The sequence below is a fragment of the Ceratotherium simum genome, chromosome 16 (genome assembly GCF_057802395.1).
Source record: "Ceratotherium simum simum isolate JZ-2026a chromosome 16, ASM5780239v1, whole genome shotgun sequence".
In the NCBI taxonomy this organism is placed as follows: Eukaryota; Metazoa; Chordata; class Mammalia; order Perissodactyla; family Rhinocerotidae; genus Ceratotherium; species Ceratotherium simum.
Genome location: NC_141915.1, coordinates 19,433,224 through 19,459,517, shown reverse-complemented (window position 1 = coordinate 19,459,517; position 26,294 = coordinate 19,433,224). Strand labels below are relative to the sequence as shown.

At 38.4% G+C, this 26,294-nt stretch overlaps 1 protein-coding gene across 2 annotated transcripts in view; it reads left to right on the top strand.

The window, feature by feature from the left end:
- Positions 1–1,108: 1,108 nt before the first annotated feature.
- Positions 1,109–26,294, top strand: part of NLK (nemo like kinase) — a 165,609-nt gene continuing 140,423 nt past the window's right edge. For both annotated transcript variants that reach the window (XM_087440756.1, XM_004433395.3), the window contains exon 1: positions 1,109–2,588. In XM_087440756.1, the coding sequence (XP_087296882.1) occupies positions 2,128–2,588 (461 nt within the window). In that variant the 5' untranslated portion in view covers positions 1,109–2,127. The remainder of the gene's footprint in view (positions 2,589–26,294) is intronic.

The following is a 26,294-nucleotide window of genomic DNA, read 5'->3' as shown; positions in this document are numbered from 1 at the left end:
TTGACTTAGAAAATACAGGAGAAAATTATGATTTCTGTGGTTAAGTTTATTATCGTTGTTTTAATTTGTATGGATAGCCTTATCATTCGTTGAGAGTGGATAAGAATGCTGGAGATAACGCATCTTTTCGCCAAGATGAGGATCAGCCATGGAGGACCAGCTTTGGGCTTTGAACTGTCAGTTTACTGAATTTCTCTTATGACTGTCTTGTTTAATAACCTTGGACCTTGAAGTTTCTGAAGCTGGACATTCCTTTTTGCTCACCCTACTTCTCCAAATCTTATGCCTTAAAAAGGGAGAGTAGATGGATGCTGTCAATGGACCAGAGATGATTTGGACTCCGCCTTCCTCGTATCGGCCCCGCCCCTTTTCTTTAGACCACACCCCTTTTACTTGGCTCCGCCCCTGAAGAGGTCGTCGCTGATATGACAGAGAATTCTCCACAATCCTGACCTATAGGGGATCTGAAGGGTGGGACCGAGATCAATCTTTTTTTCCATTTGTCAAATGAGGTGTCTATCTGGCCGCAGTCCCATCCCACTTCATCCTCAAGCCAAGGATTGGTTGCTCTGCTCTTGGTTCCAGGCTCATGATTGGTTCTTTCATTCCACCCTCTCTTCCAGCTTTTGCAGGCGGGATTAGCACGCAGCTTCCTGCTCCGGCCAAAAAAATAAAAGAAGAAAAAGAAAAGAGGAGAGAGGCGAAAGAAAATGTCACGGAGATCTTTGGTTTTTAATTCGCTTTTAGCCTTGTCGGTCAGGCCCAACTCTGTCTTTTGATTGGTCTTTCTCTCTGTCCATCCTGGATCGGGGGCGGGATTTCCCCAGGAGACCCACACCTTGTCGCCACTGGCCGAACAGTGCGCCTGTCTGAAGCTCCCGGCCCAGGATTGGAGGCGGAGGCGGACAGGTGGGCGTGGATTGGCTAGGGCAGCCGGTCAGTGTGAGGCGGGGGCGGGGCCTCGGCGGCTGGTTGCGCGTGTCCGCCGCTGGCTCCGCTCTATCCGGCTTTGCTAGGGGAGGTGAGTCCGGCCGCGGCGGCACCGGCGGCTGAGGAGGCGGCGGCTGAGACGAAAGCGGCCGCAGCGGCTGAGGCGAAAGCGGCCGCAGGGACGGAAGCCGGGTGGGGGGGAGGGGGGGAGACGGAGCTGCCTTGAGCCCTGCGGGGGCCGTCGCGCGGGGGGACCCACCCGCTCTCCCCCCCAACCCTCCTCAGCAGAAGCAGCCGGCGGCGGGGGCAGGAGTCAGCCCGCTTCCGACTGCACCCCGCCCGCCTCCCGGGGCGCTTATTCTTTGGCCCCGGGACCCTAACCTCATCCCGGGGCGGTTCCCTCTGGGCGTCCGAGAGCTGCCCACCTCTCTTTCATTCCTCCCTGCACCTCCTTACCTTCACTTTGCCCCGGTTCTCTTTCTCCTCTGCGTCCTGCCCTGTCGCCGCCTCCGCTCACCGTCCGTCCTGCCTCCTTCCCTGGCTCTTTCCTGTTCAGGAAAGTTTGGTACCCCCGCCTCCAATCAGGTCAGCCTGACCAGGAGCGGGGGGAGATGTAGGAAGGCCTGAGAGTTCGAGGGGGGGGGAAGCTGGTGTCCCTGAAAATTTCCCCCCATCTTTTTAATTTGGGGTGGTTGAAATTTTTTACAGTTGTATTTTTGAGGAGGTGGTAGGTGTTTAGAAAAGGATGTGGGAATGGAAGGGGTAGATGAGTCAACCCTCTTACAGGATTCCAAGGGTGGTGTGTTACCTGATCCTTTTCGTGTGTGGAGTTCAGGGGGTCGGGAGGCTTGGCCTTTATTCCCACATTCAAAGTTGGAACCTCCCCCGAATTAAGGATGGAGTTTTAGTACCCACTTGTGGCAGGAAACCTGGGGGGAAGGGGTCCCTTTTCCCTTTTTCTTTTCTTTTTCTTTTTTTATGTTCTTTTATTGTTTTGGCACCCCACACCCTTCCACACACGCTCACCCCGAAATTAAACACCACGATCCTCTAACGTGTTTGGATTGACTGATGAAGACATAAAGCCAGTTCCGCTCCATGTTTTTTGAGGTGGAGTGAGTGGTTTCTCTTCATTTTTAAATGGCCAAATGACAGCTTGACCCAGTTTGCTTTCCAATCAAAGGGCATTTTTTTTGAATGTCTCTTTGTGGCGCAAGAGCCAACGCAAAAATGATGGCGGCTTACAATGGCGGTACATCTGCAGCAGCAGCAGGTCACCACCACCACCATCACCACCACCTTCCACACCTCCCTCCTCCTCACCTCCACCACCACCACCACCACCCTCAGCACCATCTTCACCCGGGGTCGGCTGCTGCGGTACACCCTGTCCAGCAGCATACTTCTTCGGCAGCTGCGGCAGCCGCAGCAGCGGCCGCAGCTGCAGCCATGTTAAACCCTGGGCAACAACAGCCATATTTCCCATCACCGGCACCGGGTCAGGCTCCTGGACCAGCTGCGGCAGCCCCAGCTCAGGTACAGGCTGCCGCAGCTGCCACAGTTAAGGCGCACCATCATCAGCACTCGCATCATCCACAACAGCAGCTGGATATTGAGCCGGATAGACCTATCGGATATGGAGCCTTTGGTGTTGTCTGGTGAGTATCCAAAGAAAAACACAACTTCTCCAGGTTTCTTATGGTTGTGATTGGCAGAGTCATCTCTGGTGGTTTTCTCCATGTTGACCAAAGTGGAGCAAGCTTCTCAACTCAACTATAGGAAGCCACTTACCCTCACTTCGGTGGTAAAGAGGCCTAACGCGTTGGCTATCTAGGTTTATATTACACTTTTGAGTCATGGCACATTTTGGTGGAACACCCTCTGATGAGTAAATACACAGTCACTTTGCTGTCTACCAAACTTTTGGTTAGAACCTTAGTAAGCCACTGAATGTAGGATCAATAAATGAATGTATGAAATGCTTATTCCTCCAAAGACCTTGGTCATCGCTCATGTTTGATTTAGTTTGAATCGGTTGCCCAATTGCAGCAAATGTCACAGCTGACCCACACTGGATTCTTTGTAATAGTCTTGTCATTGGGATATGCTTTGCATAGCTACTTTGCTCTCCTTTCCGTCTTTTCATTCCTTAATTTGTGATCTTGATCCCCAGAAGGAAGGTAGGTTCATAGTTGAACCAGTTAAGTCGTTGCTTGAGTGGTTTATTTTAAACCATAAAGCTACATTCGGGAAGCATGTAGCTTTAGCCTTTTGATAAGAATGCATTAAATATAGCATCACACATGAGTACCACAAATGAGGTCAGTAGACTGTAGCTATGCAGTGGCCCACATTTGGTGTAATGTTTTAGTGTTATTTAGTGTCATTTGGTCCCTCTTAAATTGCTGTTATCCCTTGGTTGGTTGCTGTAGTAGGAAGTATACTTTTTAAACATATGAAACTGCTCTACTTTTGCTAGTGCTAGGATATTTTTTTAAAAGTCTAAGGGCTTCTTAAATGCAACATTTCATCTATTTACCCTTCCGAGGAAGATTAGTAGTTTACAATAAGATGTATTTATCGTTATAGGGTCCTATTCCAGTCAAAACTAGAGCAAACTGAGTTTTTCCCCCCAAGGATTAAGTGTTCTGCTGTGGATAGATGAATTGATGTTTTCAGTGCATTCAAAAATAGATTCTTGTTAACGTCTAGAAAAGCCCCCATAACCACAGGAAAATGAACTCATGGGAACTAGCCTGGTAAATGTCTCCTTTCGTCATTGTTTTTCAGGCTATAATTGATATAAGTATCATTTTTGCATTATATCTGGCCATCTTTATTTATATTTCAGATTTTATCATCTAGGTTACTCAATGACTGATCTGTTGTTTTTAAACTAGTAAAGTCCAGTGTTTTCCTAGCTAGCTCTCCATGGAGGTTGCCGCTGCAGTGCTCCCTTCTCGAAGGTGTGTGGGGTTCCTGGTGGGAAAGAGTGTAGCCGGTAATGGTGCCTGTCAGGCACTCTGCTCAGGGACCTGCCTGTTCCTGCCTTCCTCTCTTCGCTTCCATATCCTATCCTCAGGGATTGCACTGTGAACTTCCATTCCTTGCCTTACCCTTGAGGAGTCCAAAGCTTGGGGTGTAGGGGGAAGGGTGGATAGCAAAAAGGTTGTTCCTTGCTTTAAATTTTGTCATTGATTTACTGGGAATTTGTTTGGATTTTCTTAGACCTGGATGCTCTCTTTCATTTTAGTGCTTTGCATACAATGCTAAGAACAAGAGATACTGAAAGGGAAATGGGTTGCAGCATTCTTGACCAAATTCTAAAGGTGTTATTCACCTACATTTTAATCAAATGGTGATGTGACTTGTAGAAGTTTTAACTTCAGGTTGGTGCTAAGGGAAAGGATTTTTTTTAAAGGGAAGGGAGGAGAGGAACTGGAGTGGTGAAACATCTCCCACAGCAAATGTTCTGGTAGTGGGTGTTCTGAATTACCAATATATGAAAATCCGAATGTGTTTCATTTGAATCTATTCTAGATTCTTTCATTGATTGACCCCTTCTATGCACTTTGTTTCATGTACTTGAAGTATCTCCTTCTGTGCACCATCTTCTATTGTACACCTGTTGTTTTGTGTTTGCCTTGTCTCACTGGCTGCATTTGTAAGCCCCTTGAGGGTAAGGACTGTATCTACTAGAGAACTTGTTCTCCCCAGCGCCTGGCACAGTGCTGTGGCATCTGTGCTGCTTGGTTACTTGATCTTCTGGTCAGGTCCTTCTTTGTTCTTTAACCAAGTTTTTCCAGTTAGCTGTGTTGAATGTTTTTATCAGCTCTTACAGGTGAAATAAAATTTGGTATGAAAAAAGGGGAAGAGTTCCAGGTGTGTATTTTAGTATGCAAATACTTTTCTATTTTTGTATTTACATATTGGTGACTTGCTGTCTGAATTGATTCTTATATTTGGAATTTAACTGCTGTATGACCTGAGTAAGATTGTTAAAACTAGAGATTTGAACACCAAACCAGAGTGAATTGCACTAGTATTCTGAAACCCAAGCTAAGGATATTTTTAACTAACTGAACCAGAGTTTTTCTTTCTTTCTTTCTTTCTTTTTTTTTTTTTTTGCTGAGGAAGAGTAGCCCTGAGCTGACATCTGTTGCCAATCCTCTTCTTTTTGCTGAGGAAGATTGGCCCTGGGCTAACATCCGCTCCCATCGTCTTTTACTTTATATGTGGGAAGCCTGCCACAGCACGGCTTGGTAAGCGGTGTGTATGTCTGCACCCAGGATCCGAACCTGTGAATCCTGGGCTACCGAAGCAGAGAGTGTGAACTTAACCACTACGCCACCGGGCCGGCCCCCAGAATTTTTCTTTTTAATTTACAAAGCACCTAATGAGTCTGAAAAAACTATTTTCTAAAATGATTAAAATGGAACATAAAAATATTCTTCCAGTGATACCTTATTTGATTCAAAGTACCATATAACTACTTGGGCATTATAAGAGTCACTTAGATTCAAATATATTTAATGTATTTTGCAAGTATTTTTCTTCTGGCATAGCGTATGAAAGGAAGCTGTATCTGCTCTCATTTCTTTTTCTGGACATGCAGCCAATGGTACTAACTGATGGCTAAAAACGTTGCTGTAATTTTGAGGGATAGTATTGTTCCTCTGTGTAGACAAGGAGGGATATTTGTAGAAGTGATGCAACATTTTACCGTTCAGATTTATCACTGAACAGTTTAGTCTACCAGGCTTGATTTATCTTTCTGCTGAATTTAACTTGTGGAATAACTTATCAGTATTGGACAGTTGTGTGAAAGTTGTGAATTACCTATTAGCTTGCTAGTAAAGATGGTGCTTTGACAGTTCACTTAAGGTTTCATTAACAACTGTCTGCTGTGTTTTATCTCAGAGGGTCCCAGTTTACCTGGTAATCTGATCATGGGGTAGCCTGAGATACATTCATTGCCAATGATAGGATGTTGTTCATGGGTTATCAAAGCATCATATATAACTTGACCTTCTTTGTCAGATATCAAGGCTTCCAAACGCCTATTTGGACGTTTTCATAATGCAAAACCAAAAGACAAAACCACCCATAAACAGAAACCTCAGTCATATGATGAGGATAATATAAATACCTTTTTGTCTATAGTTTGCATTTGCCAGAGGAAAGTAAGTATACTATGCTTAAAGATGTGACAACTTTGCGACAAAGAGGATTACATTATAAGGCTTCAGGGGCTTCATGAAGTGTATACTTTTTTTTTTTTTTTGTGAGGAGGACCAGCCCTGAGCTAACATCCAATGCCAATCCTCCTCTTTTTGCTGAGGAAGACTGGCCCTGGGCTAACATCCATGCCCATCTTCCTCTACTTTATATGGGGTGCCGCCACAGCATGGCTTAACAAGCGGTGCGTCGGTGCGCACCCGGGATCCGAACCGGCGGACCCCAGGCTGCCGCAGCGGAACGTGCGCACCTAACCGCTTGCGCCACCGGGCTGGCCCCTGAAGTGTATACTTTTGAAAGTTGGAGAAAGTTGACCACATGGAGAGAGGTTTGAGGACTGTTAAACCTGGGCAGTTTTGACATTGGCACCCTAAAATATCATAGATTGAATTAATGGCACTATTGCCACCTTGATAAAAGTGAGTCTGGGAAAAGCTTCTACTTGATAAAATTTATAAAATAAGTGTTTTTTACTTATCTGATTAATTGGAAGATCAAAGATCCTGTGATTCATTTGGTCTGTTGCGTTTGTCCTCCAAGTAAAGTTGGAGAACTTGAATTTTATTATTCTAATACCTTTAGCAGGTTACTTTTTTTATTTAAGTCTTTCAAAACATAAGCATCACTGTAGTGATACTTAGTTACTTACTAGCTGTGTGATCTTGATAAATTTTCTAACCTCTCTGTTCTTCATTTATAAAATGAAGATAATAGTAGCACCTATCTCATAGGATTAGTATGAGGATTAAATGAGGTAACCAATGAGTACATTGTCTAGCACAGACTAAGCACTTAATAAATGGTAGCTGTTTTTATTGTAGTTACTGTTGGTAGAAAAATCAAACTGTTGTGTGAATGTGCGTAGAAGTGGCTTCATATATGATCCGATTTACCAGGTGAAGTCAACATGCAGACTATTTTTGGAGGCGTGACTTTATACCATGGCATTGGGCCTGCCTGGTAGAGCAAGTGGTTAAGTGCTCACGCTCCGCTTTGGCGGCCCCGGGTTCGTGGGTTTGGATCCCGGGTGTGCACCGACACACCGCTTGTCAAGCCATGCTGTGGCAGCGTCCCATATAAAGTAGAGAAAGATGGGCACGGATGTTAGCTCAGGGCCAATCTTCGTCAGCAAATAAATACATACATACATACATACATACATACATACCATGGAGTGTCCCTTTAATGTACTATATGCCAGGGAAATACGGAAGGTTGAATTTAGAGTCAGGGGCAAATATTCTGTCCTATTCTCTCAATTAAAAACAAACACATAAAAAATATATAATATACATGTTTGTATGGATTTGTTAGGTGTTCTAGTCAGATCATCTGCACTGTTTTAGAAAGTATTATGGATGTACATACTGAGAAGGAAATTAATTTTTTCTTCTCAGAATGTAACAAATGAAGGACATCCTTATGGTCAAAGTTCACCTTTAGTGGAAATTCATTTTACTTGTTTGGATGAAAATGTGTGAATAGCTAAAGAAGATCCTAGCAAGGTGGGGGAAATATGTGTGATTTAATGAAAAATTATTCACTGTAAATCCTTATGTATGGCAGAGACTGTCGAGCTTGCTTGTCTTGTGAAAATTAGAGGCATCATTTTTTTCTGATGTTTTCTCTGGTCCTTGTCCTCCTCAAATAGCAAACTATAATTTGGAAAAATGGGATATGCTTTTGGGATATGTTTGGGGAAAATCCTGGAGTCAGTTACATCAGAAAGAGTAGTATACTAAAGTGTATTTTGTTATTAACTGTGTTTTACAGGTTAATAATCTGTAGTATTGAGAAGTTTCTCTATCAGCCAAGATTAACAGCCACAGCTGGATTCTTTGGGGGGTCTGCTTTGTGAAAAGAGCTTTGAAGAAGCAAAGCCTGCACCATAAAAAGGAAACGGTTGCTCTTCTAGACATAACAAAGCATCCGTGTGAAACTGGAAATGTGGAAATCTATATTGTTAATTTTAACTACAAACGAACTTACTTTTAGAAACTGCAGGTTCATGGTCATAAAGTAGGGAAAGCAAAGAGAGTTAGAGAATAAAAGTAACACAATCTAATGATATTGAACAGATTTCTTGGCGATAGAAACTCCATAGCCTGAAAGTCATTTTGTACTTAGGCTCCTGACAAGATTCTACAAATTATATTCAAAAACCAAAAATAAAACCACAACACAACAAAAGAAACTCGTTTTATTCTTGGGGAGAAATTTCACGTTATACTATTGAATATCAGCTTAGAAGAAAAAAGACAAATACTGTTTATTAAAAAAAGACATTTCAGAAAGAATTGCCTTTTCAAACAAGCTAAAACAACAATAGCCCTCAAAATTATATGCACCTTTTTAAACCATCAATTAGTACCACTGGTGCAGGTCCTGAAAATGAATTGGAGGCAAATATAGTTCTCTTTCATATGCTGTGCTAGAAGAAGAATATTTGCAAAATGCATTAACTGAATATCGTTTGAATCTAAGTTCTGGGGTTTTACCTTCAAAGCATAGGCAACTGTAGCAATGTTGTTTCCTGGTATAAAAAGCTATCCTCTAATGGAGTACTGGAATATTTCATTATCTTCACAACTTGGAGCATTACAGTTTTCACTGACTTCTATATTGTAGAATTGAGTGACTGTTCTTGGTGGTTTTTATTAGATTTGTTGATCCTAGCAGTTCAAGAATCAGCTGTTTATATACTGTATATTTCCTTAATATGCTGATTTGATTTCTTTGATGGAAATTGTCAAGGCCAAAGAAACTTTTCCATTTGTCATCCAACCAAAGGGAAAGAAGCCATTGGGTAGAAGCTCCTTCATTATAAGATTATATTTGTGTTTTCCTTATGATTCCCTGTGCATCCATAATACTCCAGTGAATTATTTGTTGACTGGGTCATCTAATGCAGATTAACAATGATTTCCTAACTAAAATAGCTTGTCAGTTTGATCCTGTTGTTGCTTGGGGGTAACACAGAGTGCCTGAGGCAACAGTTATGATACTGTCAATAAGCATGTGACAAGTCATCATAGAGCTAGTCAGTAGTTCTAAGGTACCTAGCCAAAAGACATTAGAAAAACTCTGGCACTGGCACTCTGGCATTATGAAAAGATGACTTCTAAGGAAACTACATTGAGTTGAACTTGAACAGTTGTTATGGTGTGAGTAGAGGGAGTATATACAGGGATGTCTGCCATTGATCATGATTTGTGCTCTTTACCTAAAACCAGTTTCACGTCTGAGTTTTTAATTAGTTTGGCTGATTGAATCATATCTGCTATCAGAAAGTAGAAGGTTTTGATATTGTTAGAAATCACTAGTAAATGCATTTTCATTGTCAGCCTGCTAGGGACCAGCACTATTGTAGGCACTAATGAGAATATTTAGTTCTATAAGTAATTTTGCAAACCTCTCTCAAGCTTCTGTTATTATCTGTACTGTGCTTTGGTACAGAGATATAGAGATGTTTAAGTCATAATATTGTCCTGAAGGAGCTTGCATTTAAGTAAACAGTATGAAAAACGAGACATCCTCACTTTCAGGGAGTTTTGATGGAGAGTTGAAACTGAATTTGAAACCATTAAATAAAAACATAAGAACATACTATTTTCGCTTGTTCTTACAATACTCATTTATTGTGTATTGCCTATTGCTAGGCACTGTGCTGTATGATAGGGATTTAAAGGAGATTATGATCTAGTGGAGAAGAGAGATTTATAAATGAATGATTATAATTCATTGCCATAAATGCAGCAATAGAGATATTCCATGGATATTATGGGAACATAAAGGAGGGATTTCTGTGGAAAGTATGGATGCTTCCTAGAAGAGGTGTTACTTTGAGCGAGTTTTAAGAATGAGAGAGTCAACTAATGGGGAATGGTATTCTAGGTGGATGGGTCCACATGCAGGAGACTAGAAGGCTGGAGTTGCTGAAATATGAAGTGCAGTGCAGGGGGTGATAGGAGGTAAAAGTGGAGATGCAAGTGAGAGCTAGATCCTGAAGAGGTTGGAGTGTCCTGCTGAAGAGTTGAGACTCCACTGGTACTTGGGAGAGAGGCAAAAAAAATCTTACTCTTTTTATGAATAAAGCACGTATATACATACACCACATAAACAGTTATACAGCATATGTATGGTATTAAAATTTCTTTGGAGGCGGAGAATGATTAGGGAAAAAAATGTCTAAAAACACTCATGGGGGGGCGATGAAAGGATTGAAACATTGGGAATGGCAACTATTGAAAGTTTCTAAGTAAGAGAGTGGTTTGTTCAGACTGATTTTTTTAAGATATGTTAATAGAAGAGTAGAGGTAGCTGAGGTCTGAGCCTTAGGGAATGTTTTTGGTTGTAGGTAGAAGAAATTATTGGAGGCGGAACTAAAGGGCAGTCAGATAGAAAAATGTGTTCAGAGTGATTGACAACCTACTCATGGCAGAAGATTGTTAGGAAGATGGGAGTGATTTTGGTTGCAGATAAAAAAGTCAAAGAAAATGAGAGTGGAGAAAAGGCCATGGAATTTAGCAAGTAGATCATTGATGGCATTTGAGAGAATGTGTGTATGATATTTTTCCCTCTGATATATATATGTTTGATTCTTAAGACTGTCTTAAGTATTAGCAGCACTTTTGTTATTAATAAAATTCTCCCAAATCCTAACGTGTTCGTTTGTGTTTTTTTTTCTTTGGTGAGGAAGACTGGCTCTGAGCTAACATCCATTGCCAATCCTCCTCTTTTTGCTGACGAAGATTGGTCCTGAGCTAACATCTGTGTCCATCTTACTCTATTTTGTATATGGGATGCCACCACAGCATGACCTGACCAGCAACGTGTAGGTCCATGCCCAGGATCCAAACCTGCAAACCCCGCCTGGCCACTAAAGTGGAGTGCGTGAACTTAACCACTATACCACCGGGGTGGACCCCCAAATGCTAAGTTTTTATTTCCAGTTGAATAAACCAGAGAACTTGGTGTTTGTCAGGTTCCAGGTGCTATTTCCTTGGGAAGAATTTTTTTTTTTAATGATAAGGTAATACAATACTAAACTAAGCTTGTTAGGAGACAAGGTTCTGGTCCCCGCCTTGCTGCCAACAGCCCTATGACCTTGATAAAGTTATTTAAATTTTCTGAGTCTTGGTTTCCTCATTTATAAAATCCTGTGTGTGCTAAGTTTCTATTATAAAATTGCATTAACGTTTGTAAAGCATCATGGCTTTATTTGTGGGCAAGTATAGTCTGCTAGTGACCACAAGACAACTTTCTTCAGGACTACAGATGTTGAATAGCTTCTAAAATTGTTTAAAAGAAGAATGAGATAAATGTAACCCTATTCCAGTGTGATGACTTTCATAGAGTTTTCAAATTTGGGATCAGATTTTAAATGTGCAGTTTGTCCAAGAGACTTATTTTTCTCCTATTACTGACATATCGGTGAGGGTTATACATGTTGTGGCTCAGTTGTGAAGAGCCTGCCTATTTGCAAATGGGCAATCAATTCCTTCTAAAATGTAAATTTGATACTATTTTCCTGATAGTACGTTACCTTTTTAGTGCTTTAGACTAGCTTGCTTTCCTAAATATTTGGAGTGATTTTTAAATAAAGTCTAATATTAAGTATTTTGTCTTTTTTTTGTTAGTAGTCAGGTAAGATGATTTGGGGGCCAGTGCTTACATTAACTAATAAGTTGATTTAAAATGTTTTGTTTTGTTTTTAGGAATCTCTTTTATATTCTGAATTTGGGTAGGGAATTTACTAGTTTGCAGATAGACCTCCCAGAAAATGAGCTGTGTCACAGCTTTAAGGCTGCAGCAGTTTAGGGCGTACAATGCCCAAAGATAGAGAGGGAGCGTGACTTCCTAAAGCTCTTCCACAATAGGACTGGAACACTTTCACAGAAGCCCTCAGCAGACCCGCAGCGCTGTCCAATAGATATATAATGTAAGCCACATATGTGTTTTTAAATTTTCCAGTAGTCACATTAAAAAAAGTAAAAAGAGACAGGTAAAATTAATTTTAGTAATTTAACTCAATATATGCAAAATATTGTTATTTCAACGTTATTACTATAAAAATTATTAATTAGATATTTTACATTTTTTTAATACAAATTGTACAAGATCCAGTGTGTATCTTAACGCTTACAACATGTCTCACTTTGGACTAGCTCAATTTCCAGTGCTCAGTAGCTGTATGTGGTTGCTGACTACCTTATTAACCAGCATAGTTCTAGAGTCTCTGGGTTGTATACTTATTTCTGAACATTTCTGTCAGTGGAGATAGGATTACTTTTGGAGCAATCAGGTCCACCCCTGGACTTGGAGTTGGAGTCTGTTATAAGTGGGAGGGATCTGTTATAAGTGGGAGGGATGAATTCCAGCAGCAGATGCTGGGAAAGCAGTCGTTAATGACCAAGAATGCATTCATCTAACTTATGTCAGACTTAGAAGAACTTGACTGGGTACATTTATAGGGCAAACTGGAATAATGTTCTCTGTAGAGTTGTCCCCTCTGCCCTGAATTATCTGGAGTATTTTCCTTTTCATTTCTGAAGCCTTGTTTGCCTCAAGTAGCAGAAGGTAAAATTGGTACCTGATCCTTGTCATGTTTGCTTTCCTTCCCAGTTATATCAGATATCCCCCACTGATTTCTTTTCTTTCTTCTCTCAGTATTGTGGTTTTATCTAGATAAAGTTCTCAGTCTTGTTTTCAATTTAAGTAGTTTAGAGCTCAGTTGTGTCAGGCAGCAAACCCCTTACAGGGGAATGGACAACACAGAAACTTTTTGTTTATCCATTCATTCCTTGACACCTAAAATTCTTGCTCTGAGCTACAGAGAAAAGGTGAAGAGAAACATTTGAACAAATAGATAAAATTAGTCATTTGACCCAAATTGCAGCTAATTTTTTTCTTTCCTGTCTGCCTGGATAAAAACCATCCTTCAATTTACATAAGCAGGTGATTTTTCTTACATGCTAATTTTCTTAATGTACCATGGCAGAGAGCTGCAGATTTGCAAATTGTGTAAGTAAATTGAAATAAACCAGGTGACTTTGTTTCACTTTATTATCTTACCAGTACAGAAGTACCCAAAGGGTGCAATTATCGCCTGATTGTCTCATTGCACATCTAAGTTAACAGGCGTCCTGGTGCCAAGTCCCTTCCCCCTCCTTTCTTCTCCACATCCCTCTCTTTTTAATTTTTTAAAATAGGAAACTATTGATGTACTTGACAGGGCTAGAAATTTAGTAATACAGATGTGGGGAAATTTGAACTTTATTAAAAGTAATCCTGAACCCATGAAAAGCGGCAAGTAATGTGGGTACTATGCAGAAAAAGGGACACATGTATACTTGGTTTGGATTTGAATTGCCTGAGAGAATTAGGTGAAAACCTTCAAGGGGCCGGCCCGGTGGCGCAAGTGGTTAAGTGCACGCACTCCGCTGTGGCGGCCCCGGGTTCGCTGGTTGGGATCCCAGGTGCGCTCGGACGCACTGCTTATCGAGCCATGCTGTGGCTGCGTCCCATATAAAGTGGAGGAAGATGGGCATGGATGTTAGCCCAGGGCCAGTCTTCCTCAGCAAAAAAAGAGGAGGATTGCCAGATGTTAGCTCAGGGCCAATCTTCCTCACACACACACAAAAAATAATAACCTTCAACCGTGTTTAATTGGTTGGCTTCCTCTGTGTTCTTATCCCAGGTTCTGCATGTTATAGTAATTGGGGTTATTGTGATGTTAACTGGGTGTGTACTAAAGCCAGTGTTTAAAATAAATATTGATGTGTATTCTTTTAAAAACCAAACTAATTAATTACAACACTGTTTAAAATATTTCAGTAAAATAAAAATTTTAGAAACGTACATTAGGGCCGGCCCCGTGGCTTAGCGGTTAGGTGCCTGCGCTCCGCTGCTGGCGGCCCCTGTTTGGATCCCGGGCGCGCACCAACACACCGCTTCTCCGGCCATGCTGAGGCCGCGTCCCACATACAGCAACTAGAAGGATGTGCACCTATGACATACAACTATCTACTGGGGCTTTGGGGAAAATAAATAAATAAATAAGTAAAAATTTTAAAAAAAAGCTCAAATACTTTAAAAAAAAAAAAAAAGAAACGTACATTAGTTGACTTTAGGGACTCTTTTTCCAGAAGATTCATGAGGACAAATAAAGTCAATCAATAAAGCACCTTCCTTTATTAAAACATTCTGATATTAAAATTAGTAGTTTAGATTAGTTTAGATATTAAACCTAGTTTAATTCCTCAGATGTTATAATATTATTTACCAGAGTGATAGGTGTGGAGATTAAATTATACTCCCTGTAGTTTTGAAGTAATGACTTAGAAATGAATCACAATTTTAAGCTAGCCAGCTAAAAGTTTGGCCAGTCTTTTTATCGCAGTACTTACATGTTATTTCTTTTCAGTTTAAAGAAAAGTAGTTGAGAAGGACTTTGAGAGCTAAAGCAGTTAAAGAATGACCTGAGGACAACATTTAAGTACAAAGAGACAGTATGATTTAGTAGTTAAGAGTCTGAACTCTGATGACAGACTGCCTGGATTTAAATCTTGACTCTATCCCTTATTAGCTATGGGCAAATTATTTCACCTCTGCGTGCCTCCTGGTCTTCGTGTATAAAATGGGGATAGTAGTAGTATATCTGTTTCATAGGGTTGTTGTGAGGATTAAATGAATCAATGTATATGTAAAGTCTTAGAACTGTGCCTGGAACTATGTAAATGTTAGCTATCATAATTATTATTACCAGTTTCAGTATAAGTGAAAAAATATAGTACCTCCTTAAAATTTACTAATGTAGGGCAAATAACCAACAGCTTTTGTATAATTCTTGACAGTTATCAGGTATGTGACTGTACTAGAGATTTGTTTCTGATTAACTCCAACTGTTTTTGAAAAATTCATTCAAATTCTAGAATGCCTTCCAAATGTAAAATTCCCTTTAGCACATAAAAAGAGTTTTTCCTTTCTCTTTAATTCCCTCCTCCACTCCATTATCAAAGTAATAATATGTTTATTGTAGGAAACTTGAAAAATACAGAAAAGCTGTTTGTAACCTACAACTCAAGATATAGCCACTGACGCATTTTGGTGTATTTTTTTTCCAATTTTTTACCTGGAATGTGTATGTTTGTAATATTATTAGAGTTGAGATCATGATTACATTGTGTGTTTACAGTTTTGTATCCTGTTTGTTTCACTAACATTACAGAGGTAGATTTTGGCCCTTTTTTTGAGGGCTAATTTTTTCATTCTCACAAGCCTAGAGCTCTATCTGAAAGGTATTAGAGTTGGAAGATACTTTAGAATGCGTCTAATGTAACTGCCTCATTTTATAAATGGGTAAATTAAGACCCAGAGAAGCTAAGAGATTTGTTCAAGGTCACACAGCTGGTTAGAGGCTGAGCCAGAACCTTTGCTCTTTTGTTACTTTACCAGTAATACCTGTCAAATGTAATGCCTATTGAAAGTGGAGGAAGTATTCTATAACAGCAATACAAAACAAATAAAACGAAAAACTCTATAGATGAAACCAGGAACAGTGCATCTGGAAAAAAAAAAGAATATTTAGAATACTCTCTTGGTTGCTTTTGTGTGCCAGTGACTCTGAGGTTTCTGGTAAAAGTTTAATGTCACGAGCTACAAGGCTTTTGGTGGAAAACAATTCAGCCTTTTCACTTTATATGTAATTGTGTTGTGTGTCTGCTTTGAGGATATCGTGCCCCTCCCCCTTTTATTTTTTGAAAACTTTTAAAGAATTGGCTAATGATTTACCCATAAAACATTCTTCTAGATTAACATTTTGTGACTTTTGCTTTATCTACTTTGAGGCTATTCCTACAGAACTTGCTGAGACTGGGTTTTGATTAAATTTAGACTTATAATGTTAAGAAATTTATGGTCACTGCATCAACTCGCTGTTCCATGTAATAAGTTTTGTAAGCTCTCCAACTGGAGAAGGAACTGGAAGTTTTAAAGCTTGTGACTTTTGGAATGCTATTTATTCTCTTAATACTTAAAACAAAATTCAGTGTGAATCAAATGTGTAACTGAAACATATACCAGTCAAAACTAGGCTTCAGGCAGAAAAGAAATATTCCATTCTGCAGATTCTTTCCTTTTTGTGGTATTTTTCTCAGGTTGGGAGTTAAGGGGCATTTTCAAAATAAGAACCTAAGATCTGGTTTCACGATTTTGTGACAGAGGACATGATTGAGGATATTACACGGTTGAAGCTAAATTTTAAGTTACTGTAGTTTTTTTTGTTTTTTAGGTAAATTATCCTAATACAGTCACATGAGCTGATGAGGCTGTGATTTGTGTCACCCAATTCACTGCTCTGTATTTTTCAGTACCAAATAATTCCTTTGTTAAACTCATTTTCAGTAAATGAGCCATTGTTTCCCAAAGGGTAATGATTATTTCTATATATAGCACAAATCCCTAGGAAATTTAAAGTGTAAAATATTAGTGATTGGAAATGGTTGAAATCGTCACTCTGTGTATATCAAGCCACAACTGTGTGTATGAAAAGGGCATCTGCTGTGTTTGCTTCCTAGGCTACGATATGAGATATGCTTACTAGAAACCAACTGACAGCAGGTCTTGAAAAGTGAAGTCTTTCGGTTTAGGTGCAAAAAGGGGTTGTTTTATTGAGTCTACGGAGCTGTTACATTACATGGTTTCATAACGTAAACACTTAGAATGAGGTAGCTGGAGTTCAAATCTAAATGGCTTGGGACAGGTAAGGAAATACATAGGCAGCAGATATTGGTTTACTTGATGTAGTTGATATTGGTACCTGCAGATAAATCGCTGACTCCTTAAAGTACCTCAGCAGGAAAAACATTAAAATAGGGACACTGTGTTTTAACTGGTGTAGATGTTGAAGATTTAGTTACCAACATATATCAGCTTATCTCTGTAGGTGGGCAGACTTGACATAATCAATTTTTATACCCTGATTTTCTTTTTCCTCTTCAAGTAGATGCTCCTTCTCAGAAGACAAATCAAAATCAATCTGTTTCTGTCTCTTTCCCTCTCAGTGCTAGTAAAAGCAAATGCTTGTAACTACTTATGATACATTCTCTACCCACTGATACACTAAAAATGATGAGAGCTTCAAAGGCTGGGGCACTGTCTCATTTGCGTCTCCAGAGTTTAATATGGTCCTAGGCAGGTACTTATTAAGTGTTTGTTGTTCGATTGAAAGTTGCTAATGCTAAGTTTGTACATGATGGTGACTGTCAAAGAAGGGCACTATCACCAGCTCTCGCCATTATGTAGATCCCTACTTCCTCATGCAAAGGAGGAATTTTTATGAGGGAACACTGAGAGTGGTATTTAGACTACCCCATGGTAGGGATTTTTGTTTTCCTGTATTTGGATTTTTTTTTAAGGGTAAAGAGCCCTAATCTAAAAATAGTATATAGTAACCAACTATTCCCTTTATTTTGCTGCTGCTGCTTTCTATAATCTACATAAAGTTAAGAATGCTGTTGAATTCTTTAGGAAAAATACACTCTCAGTGCTGTACTGTGTTTTCATGTTAGAAAGATAGAAACTGTGTCCAAAGTCTCATCTAATATATCAAAACATACCAAAGCAGTCTGTGATGCTAGCACAGAAAAAAAATACATTCAATTCTAAGTTCCTTATTCTGTTGTATAAATTTATGAATAAAGGCAGATTAATAGATTAAATGGCTAGAGGTCCTCTTTAAAATTAGTAAGGAAAGAATGGCTTATTTCAGTGCTCTGCTGGTATATGTTTAACAACAGGATCTCTGAAAAACAAAAAAGTGTAGTTTGTAGTGCTTGCCGGTTTCTGTGGTGTAAATACTCCTGTAATGGCTGATTTCAGGCTACCAACATGAAGTCACTAATGGTTGAATTGAAAAAAGAAACAAAGTAGCACACCATTATAAAGTATTTTCATCATACAGGTAAAGTAGATGTTAAATAATCTTAAGAGCATAAATCGTAATGAAATAATTAGGAAGTGATGATTTCTTAGTTTTTATTACCTTTGTTTTAATATGATTTATTTCATTGTTTCTGTAATTTAATTTTTAGTAATGGCTATGTTTTACAGTCACTTGCAAAATTCCAGAAAATGTAACCATCTCTCAGGAGCCAGTATGAACCGGTTCCAGCACACCACTGGTTTATTTTGTATCTTTGTTGGGATATTTAGCTAGTGGTGGGGAAGGATGAAGTTAAATCCATATTCATCATGTACAAAAGTAAAGTCCAAGTGGATTAAAGATTTAAATGTAAAAAAGCCAAAAATAAGAAGAAAATATAGATAACTATTTTTTTCATCTTGGAGGGAAAGAGCTTATTACCTTGGCTTCGAAGCAAGAAAAGAACATCAGATTTATCTGTGTAGAAATTGAAGATGCGTGTTTGGTAAAAAAGCCTAAAAGAAAAACCAAAAAACTAGGGGAAAATATTGGCAACATATATGAAAGACAAAAGTTAATATCTTTAATATTTAAAGAGCTTTTAAAATCAATAAGAAATAAAGGTGAATAACCTAACTGAAAATGGGCAGAAGCTAGAGATGGGCTGTTCGTAGACGAAATAAAATTTGTTTAAAAACATTATAAGAGTCTCACTTTCATTAATAAAGGCAGAAATAAGACACCATTTTTAACCTATTAGATTGACATTTTAAAATAGGTGATAACGCCCCCAACTGTTACAGATGTGGTGACACAAATACTCTCGAAGTTTTGATGATAGTGTAGATGGATAGAGACTTTCTGGGAGAGCAGTTTCTCGAAATTGAGTGCACACACCCTTTGACTGAAGAAATCATTGAGCTTAGATGCAAAGGTATAATGATGTTCATTTACTGTTATTTATAATCCCCCATGTTGAAAGCAACCTAACCGTCTATGAATAATTGAATGCTTATCTTTGAAGGATGGTCACTATTTATTAAGTGAAAATCAATGTTAAAGATTGCCCCCTTACTATAAAAAAAAATTAATCATATGTTCCAGAAAAGTCTGGAAGGATATCTACAAATAATGGTTATTTTAGTGAGGTGAGAGTATAGCAGATGTTCACTTTGGATTTTATAATAATAACTTCTACTTTAAAGAAACCCTAAGAGTTTCTTTTATAAAGAATAACGCTAAGGATCTGCATGATAATGTTCCTATTTTTAGAGGAGGAAGCTACAGCTCAGAGGTCCAAGTAACTTGCCTAAGGCACCATAGTTAACAAGTGGCAGAATAGGGCTTTTACCCAGGCCTGTGCTCTTTAAACAAACAAACATAATATTGATACATTTAAAATATATATGATGGAGGTTACAAAAAATAATAATAAAAGAATATCCATGAACCCATAACCCAGCCTAAGAAATAGAACATAAAACCAATACTTGAAGCTGCCCTTAAGCACCTCCAGATTCCATCTCTCTGCCTTACCTCCCCCAATAGAGGAAACCACTATCCTGAATTTTGTGTTTATTAGGTGCTTTATTAAAAAATGGCTTTCTTGAGATGTAATTCACAGATCATACAATTTTCCCATTTAAACTGTACAATTTAATAGTTTTTAGTGTATTCACAGAGTAAATTTTCATTTTAATTTTAGAACATTTTCATTGCTACCAAAAGAAACTTCATACCCATAGTAAATCACTCTCCATTCTCCCTGCCCCTGGCAACCATTAATCTTTCTCTCTCTATAATTTGTCTGTTGTGGACATTTCCTATAAGTAGAATGATACAATATGTGGTCTTTTGTGACTGACTTCTTTCACTTAGCATAATGTTTTCAAAGTCGATTCATGTTGTAGCGTATATCAGTACTTCATCTCTTTTTATGCCTGAATAATATTCCGTTGTATGGATGTACCACTTTTTGTTTGTCCATTCATCAGTTGTTGGATATTAGGATTGTTCCCACTTCTGCGTGTTTTGAATACTACTACTTATGAATATTCATATACAAGTTTTATGTAAACATGTTTTCATATCTCTTGGGTATATACCTAGGAGTGGAATTGGTGGGTCATATAGCATTTGATAACTCTATGTTTAGCTTTTTGAGGACCCACAAAACTGTTCCACAGTGGCTGAACCATTTTACATTCCCACCGGCAGTATAAGAGGGTTCCAATTTCTCCACATCCTTGTTGAAGCTTATTATCTGTCTTCTTGATTATAAGCGTCTTAGCAGGTGTGAAGTGGTACCTCATTGTGGTTGTGATTAGTGTTTCCCTAATGACTAATGAGGTTAAGCATCTTTTCATGTGCTTGTTGGCTATTTGTATATCTTATTTGGAGAAATGTCTGTTCAAGTCCATTGCCCATTTTTAAATTGGGTTCTTTTTGTTGTTGAGTTGTAAGTTCTTTATGTGTTCTAAATACCAGTCCTTTATCAGATATATAATTTGCAAATATGTTCTCCCATTCTGTGGCTTGTCATTTCACTTTCTGGATGGTGTCCTTTGAAGGAGAAAAGTTTTATTTTGATGAAGTCCAATTTATCTATTTGTTTTTTGTTGCTTGCGCTTTTAATGTCATATCTAAGAAGGTTTTGCCTAACCTAGGATCATGAAGATTTACACCTGTATTTTCTTCCAAGAGTTTTATAGTTTTAGCTCTTATATTTAGATCTCTGATCCATTTTGAGTTAATTTTTTTATGTTGTGAGGTAGGTGTCTGACTTCATTGTTTTGTGTGTGGATATGCAGTTGTCCCATCGCCATTTGTTGAAAAGACTATTATTATTTCCCAATTGAATGGCCTTGGCACCCTTGTTGAAAATCAGTTGAGGGGCCAGCCCTGTGGCGTAATGGTTAAGTGCGCATGTTCCGCTGCTGGCGGCCTGGGTTTGGATCCCGGGCACCCACCGACGCACCACTTGTCAGGCCATGCTGTGGCGGTGTCCCACATAGGTGGAGGAAGATGGGCACGGATGTTAGTTCAGGGCCAGTCTTCCTCAGCAGAAAGAGGAGGATTGGCATGGATGTTGGCTCAGGGCTGATCTTCCTCACACACACACAAAAAAAACATCAGTTGACCATAAATGTAGAAGTTTATTTCTGGATTCTCAATTCTGTTCCATTGATATATAAATCTCCCCTTATGCCACTACCACACTGTTGATTACTATAACTTTGTAGTTATGAAATAGGGAAATGTGAGTCTTCCAACTTTTTTTTTTTTAATGTCGTTTGGCTATTCTGGGTCCCTTGCATTTTCATAGGAATTTTAGGATCAGCTTGCCAATTTCTGCAAAAAATCCAGATGGGATTTTGATAGGGATTGCATTGAATCTAAGTCAATTTGGGAAGTATTGTCATCTTAACAATATTAAGTCTTCCAGTCCATGCACATGGGATGTTTTTTCATTTATTTAGATCTTCTTTAATTTCTTTTAACAATTTTGTAGTTTCATACTATGTTTTACACTTCTTGTTAAATTTATTCCCAAGTATTTTATTGTTTTTAATGATATTGTAATTGGAATTGTTAATTTCATTTTTGGATTGCTCATTGCTTGTGTATACAATTGATTTTTGTATATGGATCTTGCCTTGCAACCTGGCTGAACTTGTTTTATTAGTTCTAATAGTTTTTTGGTATATTTGTTATGATTTTCTATATACAAGATCATGCCATCTGCAAATAGAGATCGTTTTACTCTTTCCTTTCCAAGTTGGCTGCCTTTTGTTTCATTTTCTTGCCTAATTTCTGGGGCAAGAGCAGACATATTTGTTTGTCCGTGGTCCTAAGGAGAAGGCATTCAGTCTTTCTTTATTAAGTATATTGTTGACTGTGGGTTTTTTGAGGATGCCCGGCATCAGATTGAGAAAGTTCTCTTTTATTCCTAGTTTGTTGAGGGTTTTTATCATGAAAGGGTGTTGAACATTAATTGATTTTTGAATGTTGAACCAACCTTGCATTCCTGAGATAAATCCTACTTAATCATGGTGTATAAGCTGCTTTATTTTATTTTATCTTATTTAATTTTTGTTTTCATTTTAAATAGACTTTATTTTTTTAAAAAGAGCAGTTTTAGGTTCACAGCAAAACTGAGGAGAAAATATGGACAGTTCTTATAAACCCACTGATCCTGCACATGCACAGCCACCCCCACTGTGAACATCCTGAACCAGAGTGATTTGTTTCAATTCATGAACCTACATTGACACATCATTATCACCCAAAGTCCATGCATTACATTAGGGTTTACTCTGGGTATTGTACATCCTATGGGTTTTGACAAATGTATAATAATATGTATTTACCTATATTCTGTATAATACTATAGAATAGTTTCGCTATCCTAAAAATCTTCTGTGCACCACATATTCATTTATCCCTCCCCCTAATCCCTAGCAACCACTGATCTTTTTACTGCCTCCATAGTTGTCCCTTTTCATGTCATATAGTTGGTATCATACAGTATGTAGCCTTTTCAGATTGGCTTCTTTCACTTAGTAATATGCATTTAAGGTTCCTCCATGTCTGTTCATGGCTTGATAGCTCGTTTCTTTTTAGTGCTGAATAATATTCTATTGTCTGGATGTACCACAGTTTATTTGTCCATTCACCTACTGAGGGGCATCTTGGTTGCTTCCAAGTTTTGGCAGTTATGAATAAAGCTGCTATAAACATCCATGTGCAGGTTTTTGTGTGGACATAAGTTCTCAGCTCCTTTGGGTAAATACCAAGGAGCACAATAGCTGAACTGTATAGTAAGAATATGTTTAGTTTTGTGAGAAATTGCCAATCTGTCTTCCAAAGTGGCTAAACCATTTTGCATTTCCACCAGCAATGAATGAGAGTTCCTGTTGCTCCAAGTCCTCACCAGCAGTTGGTGGTGTTGGTGTTCTGGATTTTGACCATTCTAATGTGTAGTGGTATCTCATATTTGCATTTCCCTGATGACATATGATGTAGAGCATCTTTTCATATGCTTATTTGCCATCTATATATCTTCTTTGGTGAGGTGTCTGTTGAGGTCTTTGGCCCATTTTTTTAAATATTTGTGTATAAAATATAAAATTCTAAGGTTTATTTTTTTGTATAAAATTTTTTAAGTTGATATCATAATAGTTTATAACATTGTGAGATTCCACTTGTACTTTATTATTTGTCAGCAACCACATAAATGCGCTCCTTCACCCCTTGTGCCTACCCTCCAACCCTGGTAACCCCAAACTATTCTCTCTGTTCATGTGTTAGTTTATATTCCACATATGAGTGAAGTCATACAGTGTTTGTCTTTCTCTGTCTTTCTTATTTCACTTAACATGATACCCTCTGGGTCCATCCATGTTGTTGCAAATGGGACGATTTTGTCTTTTTTTATGGCTGAGAAGTATTCCATTATGTATATGTGTATATATATATATACACATATACATATACATATACATACATACACACACCACATCTTCTTTATCCAATCATCTGTTGATGGACACTTGGGCACAAGGATTCTTCCAGTCCTTGGCTATAGTGAATAATGCTGCAGTGAACATAGGAGTGCATAAGCCTCTTTGGATTGTTGATTTCAAGTTCTTTGGATAAATACCCAGAAGTGGGATAGCTGGATCATAAGGTATTTCTATTTTTAATTTTTTGAGGAATCTCCATACCGTTTTCCATAGAGGCTGCACCAGTTTGCATTCCCACCAGCAGTGAATGAGAGTTCCCTTTTCTCCACATCCTCTCCAGCATTTGTTATTTTTTGTCTTGGTGATTATAGCCATTCTCACAGGTGTAAGGTGACATCTTAGTGTAGTTTTGATTTGCATTTCCCTGATGATTAATGATGTTGAACATCTTTTCATATGCCTATTGGCCATCTGTATATCTTCCTTGGAAGAATGTCTGTTCATATCCTCTGCCCATTTTTTGATCAGTTATTTGTTTTTTTGTTGTTCAGTTGTGTGAGTCCTTTATATATTATGGAGATTAACCCCTTGTCAGATATATGATTCGCAAATATCTTCTCCCAGCTGTTGGGTTGTCTTTTCATTTTGATCCTGGTTTCCTTTGCCTTGCAGAAGCTCTTTAGTCTGATGAAGTCCCACTTGTTTATTATTTCTTTTGTTTCCCTTGTCCGAGTAGACATGGAATTCGAAAAGATCCCTCTAAGACCGATGTCAAAGAGTGTACTGCCTATATTTTCTTCTAGGATTTTTATAGTTTCAGGTCTTATGTTCAAGTGTTTGATCCATTTTGATTTAATTTTTGTGTATGGCGAAAAATAATGGTCTACTTTCATTCTTTTGCTTGTGGCTGTCCAGTTTTCCCAGCACCATTTATTGAAGAGACTTTCCTTTCTGCATTCTATGTTCTTAGCTCCTTTGTCGAAGATTAGCTGTCCATATACATGTGATTTTATTTCTGGACTTTCAATTCTGTGCCATTGATCTGTATGTTGGTTTTGGTACCAGTACCATGCTGTTTTGATTATTATAGCTTTGTAGTATGTTTTGAAGTCAGGGATTGTGATGCCTCCAGCTTTGTTCTTTTTTCTCAGGATTGCTTTAGTTATTCGGGGCTTTTGTTGCCCCATATGAATTTTAGTATTCTTCATTCTATTCCCATGAAGAATGTCATTGGGATTCTGATTGGAATTGCATTGAATCTGTAGATTGCTTGAGGTAGTACGGACATTTTAACTATGTTTGTTCTTCCAATCCTTGTGCATGGGATATCTTTCCATTTCTTTATGTCATTGTCGATTTCTTTCAATGATGTCTTATAGTTTTCATTGTATAGGTCTTTCACTTCCTTGGTTAAATTTATTCCTAGGTATTTTATTCTTTTTGTTGCGATTGTAAATGGGATTGTATTCTTGAGTTCTCTTTCTGTTATTTCGTTATTAGAGTATAGAAATGCAACTGATTTTTGTAAGTTGACTTTTGTACCCTGCGACTTTGCTGTAGTTGTTGATTATTTCTACTAGTTTTCTGATGGATTGTTGAGTGTTTTCTATGTATAACATCATGTCATCTGCAAACAACGAGAGTTTCACTTCTTCATTGCCTATTCGTATTCCTTTTATTCCTTTTTCTTACCTAATTGCTCTGGCCAGAACCTCCAGTACTATGTTGAATAAGAGTGGCGAGAGTGGGCACCCTTGTCTTGTTCCTGTTCTCAGAGGGATGGCTTTCAGTTTTTCCCTGTTGAGTATGATGTTGGCTGTGGTGTTATTATGTTGAGGTACTTTCCTTCTATACCCATTTGGTTGTGAGTTTTTATCGTAAATGGATGATGGATCTTGTCAAATGCTTTCTCTGGATCTATTGAGATGATCATTTGGTTTTTATTCCTCACTTTGTTAATGTATTATATTACATTGATTGATTTGCGGATGTTGAACCATCCCTGTGTCCCTGGTATAAATCTCACTTGATCATGGTGTATGATCTTTCTAATGTATTGCTATATTCAGTTTGTCTTTGGCACAGTTTTTAATCAGGTTATTTTTGTTTTCTTACTGTTGACTTTTAAGAGTTCTTTGTATATTTTGGGTAACAATTCTTTATTAGATATGTCTTTTGCAAATATTTTCTCCCAGTCTGTGGCTTGTCTTCTCATTCTCTTGAAGCTTTATTTTTTAAAGAGTTTTATTGAGGTATAGTTTACATCCTATAAAATTCTCCCATTTAAAGCATATAGTTCATTGAATTTTAGTAAATTTATAGACTTGTGCAACCATCACCATCATCATCAACCATCAACCATCAACCATTCTATAATTCCATGAGGTATTTTTAAAAGGAGTCCATAATCTTATAGTCAGAAGAGAATTGAAAAAAGACATTTAAAAAAATGATTTTGAATGATCCCAGGGATGATTTTTTTTGTTGCCTTAGTTGTGATTCAGCTGTGCTAGTGACAAAAGTAGCACCAGCTAATTTGTGTGATATTTCAATATCACTTGAGTTCCTAACGAATTTGAGACTGATTTAAGTTATCACATGATTTGGGGGGGGCAGGGGGTTTCTGTACTTCATGGAAATGTCTAATGAGGGTCCGTTTTTCCTCAAAACTAGAAATGCAGCTTACTTCCTTAGAAGCTTTATTTTGTGGTCTTAGAGGTGGAAGAGACACAAAGATC